The sequence below is a fragment of the Tetrao urogallus genome, assembly GCF_951394365.1.
Source record: "Tetrao urogallus genome assembly, chromosome: 6".
Taxonomy (NCBI): domain Eukaryota; kingdom Metazoa; phylum Chordata; class Aves; order Galliformes; family Phasianidae; genus Tetrao; species Tetrao urogallus.
Window position 1 is genome coordinate 58,531,599 of NC_136819.1, and position 15,998 is coordinate 58,547,596.

At 44.1% G+C, this 15,998-nt stretch overlaps 1 protein-coding gene across 1 annotated transcript in view; it reads right to left on the reverse strand.

The window, feature by feature from the left end:
• The window catches only part of DDHD1 (DDHD domain containing 1), a gene marked incomplete at both ends in the record, with an annotated part of 61,492 nt that overhangs the window by 24,260 nt on the left and 21,234 nt on the right, over nucleotides 1–15,998 (reverse strand). Inside the window, 3 exons of the mRNA XM_079536926.1 lie at nucleotides 7,115–7,262; nucleotides 9,073–9,201; nucleotides 14,857–14,958. Of these exons, the coding sequence (XP_079393052.1) occupies nucleotides 7,115–7,262; nucleotides 9,073–9,201; nucleotides 14,857–14,958 (379 nt within the window). The remainder of the gene's footprint in view (nucleotides 1–7,114; nucleotides 7,263–9,072; nucleotides 9,202–14,856; nucleotides 14,959–15,998) is intronic.

Below are 15,998 nucleotides of genomic sequence, written 5' to 3' on the forward strand. Positions count from 1 at the left end.
TCTAAGCGAAAATGCACTTGAGCCCAGATGCAATGCATGCCTTGGAAAGCACTGTGACATATTGCTACGCTGCAAGCAAGGAGCAATGGCCTGAAAATAAATACTTCTGAGACTCACCATAAATAAAACACACTGGGCTGCCTCTCTCTGGTTAATGCAATGAAATAACACCACTATATTTACATAGGTAGGTATCCTTGCATAAGAAAGTCTATTCCAAGGATGTTTTAACATATTGACAAGTATTACTTCTAATTTTTTTTTTAATCATTACGCTACTCATTTTACTTCTGTGAAGCATACACAACTTGTACAAAAGAAACCAGCTACAGTAAGATCAATCTACTACACAGATTTTATAAAATCACCTTGATAGCTGGTAACACTGCAAAACACCTGATGGGTAGAACATCTTACACTGCTTGTTCCCAAACCATCTTTACAGATGCTCTTCAGCCAGACAATCCACAGCCAAGCATGAGGAATGGTCTCGGATTCGGAGCCACTGCATCAGCTTCTGCCTCTGAGCTCATGATTGAACTGAGACAGAGGAGGTTTAGGTTGGATACGAGGAGGAAGTTTTTCACACAGGGTGGTGAGGCAGTGGCACAGGTTGCCCAAGGAGGCTGTGGATGCCCCATCCCTGCAGGCATTCAAGGCCAGGCTGGATGTGGCTCTGGGCAGCCTGGGCTGCTGGTTGGCAACCTGCACACAGCAGGGGGTTGGAGCTGGATGAGCACTGTGCTCCTTTGCAACCCAGGCCATGCTAGGATTCTAAGATTTAGGATAGAGAGCAGTAGGGTGAGTGGCTGGGAACAGGACGACCTTCAACAGCTTTCCGTCCTCTCCTTGTGCTCTAAATGCATGCACTCATTTGTAAAGTGGGAATAATACACCTGTTATAAGGTGGGAATACACCTATTTGGGGGTTGGAACTAGATGCTCCTTAAGGTCCATTCCAACCCAAGCGATTCTGTGATTCTATGACACCACTCATAAAGTGGGAATAATAACACCGTGTTGATTGCTGAACATGTGGCACACTTAATAAAAGATAAAAGAATCAACTTCTCCTATTCATTCCACAATTTTCATTTCATCACAAAAGCAGGAACGAACCCCAGTAAAAAGGTGGGGGAAAAAATAAATAAATCAGGTAGCATTGCTGCTTGCTTGAAAACTTCATCAACCAAAATACCTTTACTCTCACAACATTACACTCTACCTGGGATGAACAAGAAATTCACTCAGAGCAGCTCTCTATTCTTTCTGTTGTTAACCCAGGAACAAAACAAACTGATGCCTTGTTTGGGTCACACACCTGTACACAGAGCCATAGAACAGCCTGGGTTGCACAGGAGCACAGTGCTCATCCAGCTCCAACCCCTGCTGTGTGCAGGTCGCCAACCAGCAGCCCAGGCTGCCCAGAGCCACATCCAGCCTGGCCTTGAATGCCTGCAGGGATGGGGCATCCACAGCCTCCTTGGGCAACCTGTGCCACTGCCTCACCACCCTCTGGCTCAAAAACTTCCTCCTCAGATCCAACCCAAACCTCCCCTGTCTCACTTTAAAACCATTCCCCTTGTCCCATCACCACCCACCCTCACACACAGCCGTTCCCCCTCCTGTTTATCCGCTCCCTTCAAGCACTGAAGGCCACCATGAGGTCTCCCTGCAGCCTTCTCTTCTCCAAGCTAAACAAGCCCAGCTCCCTCAACCTTTCTTCGCAGGAGAGACATTATGCTTCAAAAGCATTCCTGCATTGGTTTCACCACTCTGGAGCTCTGTAAATTGACCTCAGCACTCCCAGCCTCCTTGAGAATACCACAAGCTATTGGGAAAACAGGGGGCTGGCTTACGCTATGTTTGCTAAGTCAAGTGAGAGCAGTGGGCACGAGCACTAAATACTGAGTTCTACTGAAGCCAGGGGAAATGAAAGGGACACCACGTTCAAAAGCTCAGCTGCGTTTCAGAAATGCAGTTTTTTTCAAGGCAGACTTCAAAGAGCACCTGTGAGACACGTGTTGTCCTCTGCCACTGCTCTTCAGGGATTCCTCTGCTCTCAGGCCTTAAGATACTCAGAGTGCTGCTCTAGGACATATGGAGACTCATTTTACTTCAGAAGAAAGATGAAAATTCTAGGAGACCATCAAAGTGAACGTAATTGTGATTCATACTTCATCCTTTTCAAGATTAATGGGACTCTGCATGATCAAAAGAACCCAAAATTCTAGGTTACGACAACAGGATCTCCAAGAGAAGGCTGCAGAGGTTCAGTTCAGGTACTCCAAACCAAGTGCCTCCCTACCTGGCACAGCTTACAAACAGCAGCAAAGCAGCTCTTTGGTTGATGCTGGTTTTGGCAGCAAAGCAGATGAGACATTCCCTGCTCCTGCTGCTCTACCCTGCCTCCTCACTGCTCTCTCCCTTATTCTGGATGGGGCTCTCGCTCTTTGGTAACTGCAGTGATCTGGATTACAACAGGAGCACAGAGTCAGCAGTAGCGTAAGTGCAATTTTGGGCAGAGGAGAGGACTGGGGAGAAGAAGGGAAGAAGGACAGATGTGAGTAGAGATGCACGTAATGACTGTTGTAGCTTTGGTCCAACATGCAGCCACGTGTTAGATAACTAATTAATGCACACAGAACAAGCTCCTACAGGAGTACTAATACCCTAACCATCACCCTTTACCTCTTGGGCTGAACTTCTCATCTGCCTTCCAAAGAAAGCTCAAGTTGAGACGGGTACAACAACCACTATTATTTGCATACTTAATTTCAGAAGAACACGCAATTATTACCAGCACCAGAGAATGGAAAACAAACATGTAACGTGCACGCAGTGCAATGTAAGCTTTTAAATGGAAAATAAACAGAACAACCAAACACCTGAAAAGCTTACAAAAAGAAGCATATAGGAAATCTTGATTTAAGATCCAAGCATTTAAAGGCACTGGAAGGCCTCTGAGAGGCTCTGTGTTCTGCAAGAGCTTGCATATCATTGGAAATTTACCAAAATTGCTATTCTGAAGTAATTATTATAATGACAATCCACAATTAAAAAGCTTACTAAGGGGACGTGCAATAAAAACGTAATTGGTGACTGTGCAGTACCAAGATGATGCGACTGCACAGACAGCAATTTTTGTGCTGTGAGCAGCAGCAAAGGCAAATAGGAATCTGAATCAAAACAAGAGATTCAAAGAGAGGCAGACAGACACCAGGCCTGGAGAAAGGGCAATCGAGAAGCATCGTAACATCACAGCTGTTGTGGAAATATGCAGAGAGGTTACTCCATTCAATTTTTAAGCACAGGAATTTAGAAGATGGTAGGATCAATCTGCAGTAAGACAACGGGATTGCTTCAAATTATTCCTATTTCTTAATGTTAGCATTGCTTCGTACCACAAGTCATGTAACACCAGAATAATGCACCTGATGGGAAATAAAAAATGCCAGCAGAGTACACTAAGCCATCCTATCTTGGTTTATGTTACATAGAAATTCAGAATACGGCATCTTCTTCCATTAAAAGAAACTATCCCCTTTTCTGCTGGAGCAACTCACAGCTCATTATTCTGCTCACAGTAGGTCAGCTGAATCATTGTTCCAGCCTGGAGGAGGTACTGTCTCTTCTCAGACAAGTCTTGCTGTTAATATCAGCACTGACAGGAGCAGCTTGTTGTACCAGCTGCCATGCTACATTTAGACAATAAATGTGTTTAACTGCACCGTGCAGAAACAAAATCACGTCACATCTCCCAAAGACACATTCACTCAAACATTGATAGAATGCATCTTTTCCATTTACCTACTTACAGGACACCTTGCAACCCTAGCATCGAACCACATTAATGAGCAGACTGAACTCCATTTCTTAATGAAATTAGTGCATACAATTTTAAATTACCCTGGAAACAGAGTTCTGTTTTCAGCTCTGTGATGAACAATATCTGCCTAATGATGCAGCTACATCAGGAGGTGCACCAGTTTCTTCTTGAGGCAGTAATCTGAGGACAGCATATCAAATGAGCTCTGGTCGTGCCTCTCAGCCCACTGGGTTACAGGCAGAGAACTCCAAATCTGAGTTATAAGCTGCATTTTTGCACTTAGTTTTCTTTTTCTTTTAAGGCCACTTGCTCAAGTGGGGCTATGGTTTTGTGCTCTGAATAGAAGTGCTGCTCTCATACAGGCTGAAAAAAATACAAAGGTTTTATAGCAGGGTAGACTGAAAGATGCCATAATGTGTGCATGTGGCAAAGACGTAGTGCAGAAGAGAGGTTTGGGAAAAGGGAGATCTCCTTCTGGAGACCCCACAAGCACCATACCAAACCAATGAAAGGCACCATGGAGTGTGCTGCTTCGTTCTACACACCTGAATACTGGGATAACAGCTTACAGCAGGCTCTACACTTACTTGCATATCAAAGACATGGACACCACCTGCTCATGCCTGAAGCAGCATCCTATAATGTGTAATCAACTAAGTAGTGTGACACTAAACTAGCATCCTGGGCACTTCCGAAAGGCCTAGGAGAAGAGACACCAGGAGAAGCCATCTGCAATAGGCCTGGTAGTTGACCTACATGTTCCTTCTAACCTGCCTTGTCTCTGTTCTCTCCCAGTCTGTATCCCAAATTCCCACACTGGAACATCAATATCCCAAGTGACATACAAACCTATCAAAGCTGCACGCAGCCCAAGACAACGATGAGCTCCGAGGGCTGCTAATGTGTTGCAGCTGCTGGTAGTACCCAGATTTGGTGAGGGAAGAAAGGAGGAATGGTGACAACAATGGCAATAACTTATGTTATACAGTTAGCACGGCTGCAACTACAGCTTTCCTACAAAATCATGTCCATTTTAAAGGGAATAATACTGAAATATTTTCTCCTTAGATCATACAAGTCTGAAAAGTCAAAAAATACATCCCCCTACCCTTATCCACTCTCAGAAGGCAGCATTTGACTTTTTGTGTCCCTGGTGCAAAAGAATGTTTAAAAAAAAAGAAGAAAAAATAATACACAGTCGTATCACAGATGAAAGTGCTAACAGAAAGTGTTAGCATGGCTTGTGAGAACTGCCACTGCATTGGCCTGGAAGACATTTCTTCTAAAATGCCTTCCTAGAACATATGGGATCTTCCCCACTGATAAGTTCTTAAAAAAAAAAACAAATTTCCATCTAACATGCTGCTTTCCTTTGTAGGTTTTGTACAGACTACACAATTTATGCCAATAACTAGCATTTTACAGCTTTATGCAATGCCATCTGATTGCCTGATATTTCTTGAGGGAATGTGAGACCAGAGGGAAATTACCTGAAGCACAAAAACTCTTGTTTGAATGGTTTTAAAGTGAGACAGGGAGGTTTGGGTTGGGTATTAGGAGGAAGTTTTTGAGCCAGAGGGTGGTGAGGCACTGGCACAGGTTGCCCAAGGAGGCTGTGGATGCCCCATCCCTGCAGGCATTCAAGGCCAGGCTGGATGTGGCTCTGGGCAGCCTGGGCTGCTGGTTGGTGACCTGCACACAGCAGGGGGTTGGAGCTGGATGAGCACTGTGCTCCTTTGCAACCCAGGCCATGTTGTGATTCTATGATTCCATGTAATGTGCTGCCATCTGTAGTGAGACTTCTCGTGGAATGGACACCTGCGCACTCTGTGCTGAGCTGAAATTAATCCACACACACAAATCCCATCTGCATTTTCAGTGAAGAACAGAGCAGAAAGAAAAAGTAGAAAATCTTAATGACTTAACGATTGCTGGTGGCTGCTAAACCAGCAACTCATATTTAGGACCTTTGCACTACCAGTGCAATTGGCTCCTAAAAAAATAAAAGGTTTTACATATATTTTGGTGACCAGCTTCAGGTTTTTATCAAGGGCTGTGGATTTCTCTCTCAGTGTTTTTGCCTGCTTGCTCCTAAAACACCACAGATAAGAGCGGTCAAGTGCTAGAATGAGGAGAGCAGGAAAGAGCAGCTTGTTGCTTCGAGATGACAACTGACAGCAGTGAAATCGAGAGGCCTGCTGCACCACAGCCAAGGACAACAGAGCAGAACAGTGAGCTGCAGAACTCAGGAGCCTGGCGACACGATGGCACACAGCAGAGCAATGGCACCTCAGACACTCACATAAGCACTGACCTCCAGTGCTGCTCTGGATTTAAAGGCAGTGTCACAAGACCCTTACCATGACATCAGCTCCACGTGGCACTTTCTCTAGAGGCAGCAGGCACGCTGCTACTGCTGTTGACTTTGATGGAAGGTGGAACTGTTTGGGACGCACGTACTAAACCATCTGCACGACACAGATCTGCAGTTCACACATTTTAGCCTCTTCTTTCAGCTAATCAAGCATTCCCTAGCACCAGCTTGTCTCCTCAGTTCTGTCATCAGGAGTTCACAACTCCTAATATTCAACAGAACTATTTTCATGGATAGCATTCTCATTAACTCAGGACTTTGCCCTCCTATTCACCAGCACTGTAAGTGGCCTCCTGAGTTAGCTCGGATGTCAAATCAAAACCCATTTGCAAACCAAGCTTCACAAAAGACTTTTAATGAAAAGACCCCATAAGCATTTAATTATGTTTTGCTTTTCATCAGGCTTCCATGAACTCAACGAGCAGATTCTCAGCAACAGCTTCCCACCATATTAAGTAACTCGGCACAGTTACAAATGCCAGCATTCATTCTAGCTCCTCACTTTCACTCTTACCAGCACACACTTCACTTGCTCACTGCTCTGACAACCTACAGGAGCAATGGAGATTCCCCTTGATTTTGGTCAAATGAAAATCTTCCCTCACTTGACAAAGTCACTGAGCACTGGTGCTGGAAATGCACTAGACAGTCCCCTACAAGTCAGAAGTGTTGGTCATGAAAACAAAATACATCCTTGCTCTTCCTGATTGCAGCTGCTTTCCCTTAGGCTCATACAGTTGAGCTAACATAGGAAGTAATGCACTCCCAGTACAAAGAGTAATGACTCAGGGGTAGAGAGGGAGAAGGAAATTGGAAGAGATGCAGCTTAAACTGAAGGATCTGCTGTCCTTTACAATGTCAGCATTTTATTCAGGTTAGAGTTGCTACTGCAAACACAATGAAGGACTCACATAGCTGTATTTTTGATGATCCTTCCTTGGTCCATTTTCTGCCCAATACCATGCACAACAAACACAATGTGACTAGTTTGTGGTGGCTTGTCTTCTAAGGTAGCTTCTTCTACATAGCCTCTATGTAGCCTTGTCCCACTACTTGAAGCTGCAGAAAAAACATGATCCTAGATCAGTTACATTTCATGAAATGCAATGGTCTTACACGTTGACAGAAGCTTAATTTGTCTGAGACCAATACATTAAAAAGTATTCTGAAAATACAATTATACAGAAAGGATTAGTATGCAATTTAACAATCTGCAGTTTTCAACTCCTGAGAGATCTGAGCAACAAGGTGACATTCATTCTCTCAGTCAATGTATTAGTATTAGTATTAGAGTATTAGAAAGCCATTTCCAATGCAAAAAGAACCAATTTCAGAGCTGGTTTGAAAAACAACTTTTTCAGAGAACAGTTGTCTGATTGCCCATTAACTTTTATTACATAATGCTCTTCTTCAACGCACCTCAGCCATTAAAATTCCTTGTATCTCCACCTTACTTCCCCAGCAGGTGATCACTGAAACGATCTTGCCATAAAACAGGCACTCACTGTCATTGGATCTCTGATGGCATTAGAGGAGCTGCTTGAAAGACTTTAGATTTCTCCTACAAAGTGACAAACTGTACATGTTTTTCCAGCCAATTAAACCCCACGTTTCCCCAGGCATTCTCCAGTTCAGTGGCCAAAGCAAAAATCAATTCTGCAGGTATGGGTATCCTCTCATTGCCCTGTGGGTGGCTGCTGAAACCCAGGGCACAGCGTGGCTTCATCCCCCTCTAGTGACAGAGCCATACAGAAGGCAACGGCCTCCTATGAGAGCTAGCTGTGCAACACCAGAAAAGCTGGCATTCAGCAAAGCCCTTCGGATGCAACACAGAGCAAGGCAGCACCATCCCTCGTGGGGAAAAAACAGCAAGAAGCAACTCATTTTGTTTCAGAGGAGGAGGAAAACACAACAGAAATAGTGAGAGCAGTTCTTATACGTGACAGGTTTATCACAGGAGCTTCTATTTGCTATTTTTCTTCCCAAAGCATTCAGGACAGAATGTTTACATTATCTGTTTCATGCTGTCCAAAATCACACTGTGGATACAGAATACTTCATCTCTTCTGGAAACTTGGGCAACGAGAGCCTTAAATTATACTAATTCTTGGCAAACATTAATTAAGTATCCACCCAAGAGCCCTGTGGGTTAAGAGGGCAGTAATTACAGAACACAGGCATCAGATTAAAGCCAGACCTGTTACCTGGCCTCTTCAGAAACCAAGGAGAAAAACAAAAGCAACCTGTGCCTCTTCTTGTTTTTGTAGTTGCCCAGTAATGCACAGGAGCAGCATGGCAGGGAGGACACGTCCCAGTATTCCAGATGGACAACAATCTGCCTTTATTTGAGGAGGAACATCCTCTCTCATAACTGTCTCAGCTTCACTGGTTATAAAACTGGTCATTTTGAGCTCAAATGAGCCTGGATTCCTACAGAAAATGCTTTCCATTTAGATCTAAGTGCTTCACCCCTCCTCTCAGTTCATAGGTCTGTCCAATGAAATGAAAAAAGCACAAGCTGGCAAGAGGGGGAGGCACAACCGTGTTTTTAAGGAGAGCATCGCAGTCTGTAAGGACACAGAGAGAAAGCTAAGGTTGCAAAGGCAACTGTAATTCTTACACTGTGGCCATCAGACACTGCCACTGTAGTAGCAGCATTATGCAGTAAGGACATGAGAACTGTTGCTTCCAAAGTAACAAGGAACAAACGTAACAAAAACACTCCATGTCCAGTTACAATTATGCAACCTGAGGAACCTATTACACCCCCCTGCAAAACCCCGCCAGCAAAAAGGGGCCAGTCACATATTAAAACTTCAGATACAGATATTTGCATTATGTTTTTTTTACAAACTCTGAGAAATATTACCTTTGGAAAACCCCAACTTTTGTGTAACAGTTCTTGCAATTTTAGATGTTGTTGCATCACTGTACAGATACACTTCATCCACACTGTGCCAGTCCACATGGTTGCGACTCAACTTTAGACTATGAATAGCTGCAGCAAAAAGGAACAACATTGAATTTAGATGGGTAAGGGGAAAAACAAAAGCCTCTTCAAACAGAGAGAAGGGTAATTCACACACACACATTTATATCTAGTGCTCCATTATACCTAAATCCATACTGCTTCTTACCTTGGAAAGCTTTTACATTGAGGATTAATCTGACCAGAACAAAGAGCAGTTTGGAGAGGACATTGCACGTCATCCTCCTGCAGCCTGGTAGGCTTCTAAAGCATATCCTTAACTGAAAGCAAAAAACGGGGGGGGAAGGGAGATGCACCCCCACAATACTGCAGACCGATGCACTTCTGCTAGGAAAGTGCACTCCTACCTTCTCTCCTTTGCAGCCATACAGTGGGATCCCTGCTTTCGACCAAGGCTACGGGGCATCAGAGTAACACAGAGGCTTTCAAGGCTCCATTATGAGAAGGCTCTATTGCTTCTGCTATTCTTTCAGAAACGTCCAGGAGCTGAAAATGTGGTTCAGTGAGAAAGCCTCCGAATGAGTAATTTCTGGCACAGGACAGAATTTTGCTCTTTCAAAAGCTCCTAAAGAGCTCTAGTGTTTTTTTTTTTTTGTGCAGTGATTGTGCTTTCCAGATTTGGAACGGATTGAACTCAGGAACCAACCTCATGACACACTGCCTGACTGTTGGGGTTAAGCACAGCAGGCACACAATAAGGCAAGCCAGAATCTCCCAGCTGAGCTTCTGTGTACAAAGCAGCATCACAGCTGCTGCATTACCAGCAACATGGATATCACCTGTGCTTGGAAACCTGCTGCTTAGCTCTCATCCAGTGTGCAACATTCAGCACTTGGAGACCTGACAACTAACAGCAATAGCCCTATGAAAAGAAAATGCTGTTAAACCACATCATGGGTCTTGCAAAAAAGGCTGTGAAGCCATGGAAAACACTCACAGGGGTTTTATGCTATTTTTTCATAACAAGCTCGGCTCTAATCTGTCCTCTACTTGAAGCTACTCTGATTTTTTGTAGTCAAAAAACATTCTGAGAAAGCATGAGCCGTCATGGTTTCATATTTTAACTTTCTTCCAGCACAAATTAATTAAATGTCGTGTGACCTTTGCCCTGAAGCATTTTTTTCTTTCTTTTCCAAGGCAGATAGACCCAAAATAGCCTGAGGAAAACCAAATTAAGTCTCTGAGAAACAAGGAGATTAGAGAAGGATTACCCCTTTCCGCCATAGTTAACAGCTGATCCACAAAAAGTAGAACTACACTGCTGTTTTACAGTGGCATAGAAGAAGAAGGGAAGCCAGAGTGGCTTCGATGTGTCAGCTTGGGCTGATGAGTGGCTAGAGCAAGAAGTAATATAGCGAGAACCCAATGAACAACAAACCGATTTTGCCTTGCAGGTGAAGAGAGAAGCCCATATCCAGAGATCTCAGTTTAGAATCAGAGAAGAAAGGAAATTCCTAGCAAGACTTCTTTCAGACGTGGAGCCAATGCAACAGGCTGTGATGTGCTGAGAGCTGAGCAGTGCAGGGGCAAAGGCTTCCTTCTGCATGGCTGCTGACTCCTCTACCCACGAATCCACGACCACTGTAGACTTTTCATGCATCCACTCAGCAGGTCTTTAACAGCAGGGGTTTATTCCATGTGAGCTCTGTGAAATCCTTCTCTCAGTACGTTTCTGGGGAAGCTGACAGAGCAGGACTGGAAGCACGATGCCTTCGGAGAACGCCATGCCCAAGACTCTAAGCATGCACAGGAAGAAGTAGAGAAGTCTGTGGCTCAACTGCTTGCTACCATTGGAAGAACAGCAGTGTGAAGAGCAGCAATTCTCAAATGCTTTCTGGAATCAAGGCCAGCCTCTCCATTGGGAAGGAAATACAGGAAGTGGTAGATTTTCTTGATTTTGCATTATTTATTCTCACGTGGAAAGAATAAAGTCTAACTTCCACTTCTATACTCTTCAAAAATGTCTGCTGAAGGACACACAGAAATAAACTAAAACCTATGCATGCGTGCACAAAGGAACTGCAAATGAACATCCAACACTATGGATATTTAGCAGTGCATTCAAAAGGGAACCTGAAAAATTGGGTCTGCTTCTAACAAGAGCACCACGTGAAACTATCAGTAATACTCAGGACTGTGCTTCCCTGCCTCTTGGGAACAGAATAACTTACCTCTCTGAGACACGCTGTCAAGGCAGACACACACTGCATTCAAGGTCAGATACAAATACATATCAATATATCTTTTTCAGCACTTGGATTACACATCCTTCCTTTCCCCCATCACACTCAAGTGTTTTAAAAAGTGGTTCTTGTTTCTCAGTTTTCCTTCTTGGGATGCACTGCTTAAACAGTCTGCCTGAGGATCAACGGACCTGTTCCAAACACCATCCCATATTCTTTCTGAGATAGGGTGAGATTCTCTGTCTCCCAGTTCCGACTCTTAGAAATACTGGGATGCCAGTTCATCCTCCAACCCCGGCTGCCTTGTCCATCACGAGAATATAAATCTCCTAAAATGAGAAAATTCAATGCACTGTTCACAGGTTGCCCAAGGAGGCTGTGGATGCCCCATCCCTGCAGGCATTCAAGGCCAGGCTGGATGTGGCTCTGGGCAGCCTGGGCTGCTGGTTGGCGACCTGCACACAGCAGGGGTTGGAGCTGGCTGAGCACTGTGCTCCTGTGCAACCCAGGCTGTTCTAGGATTCTATGATTCTCATGGTAATCAAGAGCCCCAATAAAAGGGGCTTTCACTGCTGACATTTGCAGAGTTTGTTAATGGCGAGGCAGGAAGCAAACATGACTTTGGAGAAGATTTGATAGCAGTGTGAAAATAATCATTTAAAAAGAAAATAAAAGCAAAAAAGTGTAAACACGTTTTCCAGGTAGGGGATAACAAACGCTGCCATTGCTATTTTGAACCCAAAGAAGAAAGAATGAAATATTCCTGAAGATGAGATGATAACGATTTATATTTTCTTTCCAGACCCAAAGGCTGTGATGTAAACCACCCAAACGGTGCAGAGGTGGTCAAAGTGACATCTCTGGAGCTGTTCATACCATCAGGTGTCACTGAGTGTCACAAAGTCACCAAGGCATGCCGTGGTTTCACTGAAGAAGCAAGTTGCAGAATTCAGGTCAGGCAGCAGGTAGGGCACAGGGGAATGCCCTTCATGTTCATAGCTCTGCCTCGTGGTCCTCCAGGAGCATGCTGTACGTGTGGATTGCACAGAAGACGAAGGCATCTCCTGACAAAGCCATGGGACAGGAACATCCCTCTGGATCAGGCTTCTTGCAGCTTTGTTTTCACATGGGCACCTTCTCTGACATTAAGAACACGTGCAGCTTTCTTAGCAGGAGTCACTGCATATGCCCCTTCCCCTGTTGCCAAAACCCCTCAGTATTCTGCACGCTGCTCAGTTTTCCAGTTTGGCATTAAAACCCAAAGCCTTTGAAAATGAGATCAAGTTTTGGTTTCTTCTGTATCTAGGAAAGAGAAATTAATCTTCCTTTTTTTTACCCCCTCAGGAATACCAAGCAAACAGACACCTAGAGTACAAACAAATGGAAGCCCCAGCCCAGCTGCAGATGGAAGACAGCAGAGAGAAGCACAGTAATGGCCTTAAATTGCACCAGAGGAGGTTCAGGTTGGATTTCTCCTCTGAAAGGAGTGGCACAGCTGCACATGGAGCAATGGGGTCACCGGAGGTGGTCCAAAGGCATGGAGATGTGGCACCTGAAGGACGTGGCCAGTGGGCATGGAGGGCTGGGGTTGGTGATCTTAGAGGTCTTTTCCAACCTGAACGATTCTGTAATTCTATAGGTGAAGTGTGAGGGATAGGAAAGGAATTGCCATCACACAAATCTCCAGTCTCACCAAGCCAGATGAGCACAGAGGAGAACGTCCCTCTATAAAGTTCAAATATTAAGAACGAAGAGGTAAAGAAAATCTAAAGTACATATTCCTCCAGTCTTGAAGAACCTGATCTCAGTTAGACAGCAGAAACTCAAGCCACAACAGCTGGAGAATAGCTGAGGAGCAGCATCATAGCACAGAAGCTGGGGTGTGCAGACTGCAGGTGTGCTGCCAGCACAAACAGCATGCTGGCTCCAGTGCTTCAGGAGCCAAATGCTTCCAGCAGAAGGCACCTGCAGACAGGCACCTGAAGCTGGCATCTCATAGGGCCAGCAGTTTAAAATTAAATACCCTTGAAGGTAAGCACCTGGTTTTAACTTGGCACTTTCATCTACCAGCCAAGACCGAAGCGTGGGGTGATTCTTTCCCACCAGAGTGCCAATGCAAGTCAAAATCAATAAGGAAAAGCATCTTTGAAGTGTTAAGAGCTGCTCTCCATCTACTCCACAAAGGCACTGGCATCCTGGCTAGGGCTAAAAGACCAGAGAACAGATTTATACTGCTTGAAATCCATGCTTGTCTTCTTTTTCTTCTTTTTTCCCCCAGGAATTTTCACCTTCTGACTCAAGAACGTCACTAATTGCCCAATAAGCAATCTTAATTCAAACCCATTTGACACTACAAACGAACATGATTTGGAGAAAAAATAATGTATAAAATAATTTCAAAATTATGATGACAAGTTTTCTCACTTTTTACGATCATATTTTTTACGATGCTTTTCACCTGTTACAGATTTGAGTTCCATGTGTGAGAAGAGGCAGGAAATGATTTCCTATGCATCTCCATGCTTTCAGACATTTGCATTTTAGACTCAACTACAGAAAAATATTATGGTAGGAATTCCAAGGCAAACACTTATGCATGCCAAAGTAGATCCTCACCCTTCAGAATACTCCTAGGAACTACAAAAATATACGGTATGACAGGAATAACTCTAAACCTACCAGATGCACTGACATTTTAAATCAAAGGTGCCTTTTGCAGCAGGCTGGTTCCAATGTCACTGTGGTCAGTAGAAGTTTAATCACTGCCAGCTCTAACAATGCCAAAGATGTGTGGCAAAGTGCTTTGGAACCTTCTGCAATCCTTAATGGCTCCTGTAAGAACTAATTCCACCTTCTGAAGCAAACTGGCACAACATCAGCTGTTCCACAGCTCCAAGTTCCTCCTGTGTTACAGCAGCCTTGATGGTGCATTCTCTACAGCCTCCCTGTTTCATATCCTATGTCTGGTGACTTACTTCATTCCAATATTGATACAAAAGCTGCAGTAAAAATAACTTTTGACACAAAACTAGAGATGCATCCATCATCCCAAGATTGGCCAGCCAAATTCTGCCTACTACAAAACTCTTTACTCAGTTCCTTCCCCAGTACAGTCTCCCTTACGCTGGGCCTACAGAGGTTCTAAAAGTGTTGCTTCTATTTTACTGAGAAAGTCAAACCACAAAGTGAGTGTGTAAGAAACAAAAGTTTACAGTCATTAATCACAGCCACAAACAATTATAATAAAACTAGAGCACAGTATTGCTAGCATCTACTTTTCTCTACGACTCGCAGCACTGCTGTTTTTCTCCTAAGATTCAGTGCTTTTTCCTTCCCATGTGGGGGAAATGGCAAGAACACGGTGCAAGAAAGTGAAGCATGTAATTCTAGCACATTTAACTGACACGAGCAAACTAGAATGCAAAGCTTCCTATGCCAGGAGCACTACAAGAAAAAAAATAATAATCTACAATTACTGTACCTTGGGAACGCTTTCGTTTAAGACATGCAGCCTCTGAATTCTCCTTATATCCTCTCCATTTGAACAAAGAAGGGAGGGAGAAGGGAGGGAGGTAGTAGAGAACTAAAAGTAAAAACACTGAGCTTCAAAGTAAAATTTTTAAAAGGAGCGTCATTTTTTTTCATTAGCATTTCCATCACAAAAGAAAAAGAGTCGATACATTTGTTGAAAAAGCATACACACTTAAACTGGTTCTGTAGCATGAGCGTCAGGTCACGTTAGGCACATTCAGTCTCTTTGCTCTTCATAAACAGTTATGACATCACAACAGAGCTCAGGGCGTTAGGAAAGGAAAGCTGTGACAGTGCATGCAGTTTCACTGAGTGCCTTTGCATCGAGGCGTACCAAAGCATTAACACACACGTTGGCACAGGGCAGAACAAAGGCACTTTTAAGCAGACTCTAAACATTTGGAAAAATAAACAACAACTCATCTTCAAGCACAGCTCTATTATTTTCCCCAAAGACTGCAAGAAACGACATCCCACTGTTAACCTGTGCTGTGAGTCCTTCAGCAGAGAAACCCAGCAGCACACACCGTGCCACTGACAGCCCTCCCACTGTGAGCAGGAGCTTTCCTTGGATGGCAAGGCAAGCCCACAGCTCCTACTAGACGTTCACTCGTCTTACTTCATCCCTGAAACACCACATAGCTGTGCCAAAGATTCTTTTTCACAGACTTACCTTCACATCAGTGCTGTGCAATTGCGGAAGGAATGCCTGAAGGAAAGGGGAAACTGCTGCCAAGCAGATTGAGTTATGCAGTCATGTGGCTGCTTCTCTTGGCACTTACACAGCAAGGCTGAGGGTGAGCTCCTACCAGCCCACCTTCTGCACTCGTACAAATAGCCTTGGATTGTAAGCAAACAACAGGAGCCTCAAAAACCTTATGTAGTCAAGAATGTGTGTGCTTAAAGCCAGTGAGAAATCAGAGTCTCCAGTTGGGCTTCTGAATCCATAAAGTTGCTGAGACTGCAATCAGTTTGCCTGCTGGGGAATGGGAAAATGCAACTGACATCACCCTCCCTTACAGGCATTAGAAGTAATTAATGCTCTACAGCCCAGTAACTTACAAGTGATATTCCATGCTTCTGTCAAGGGCA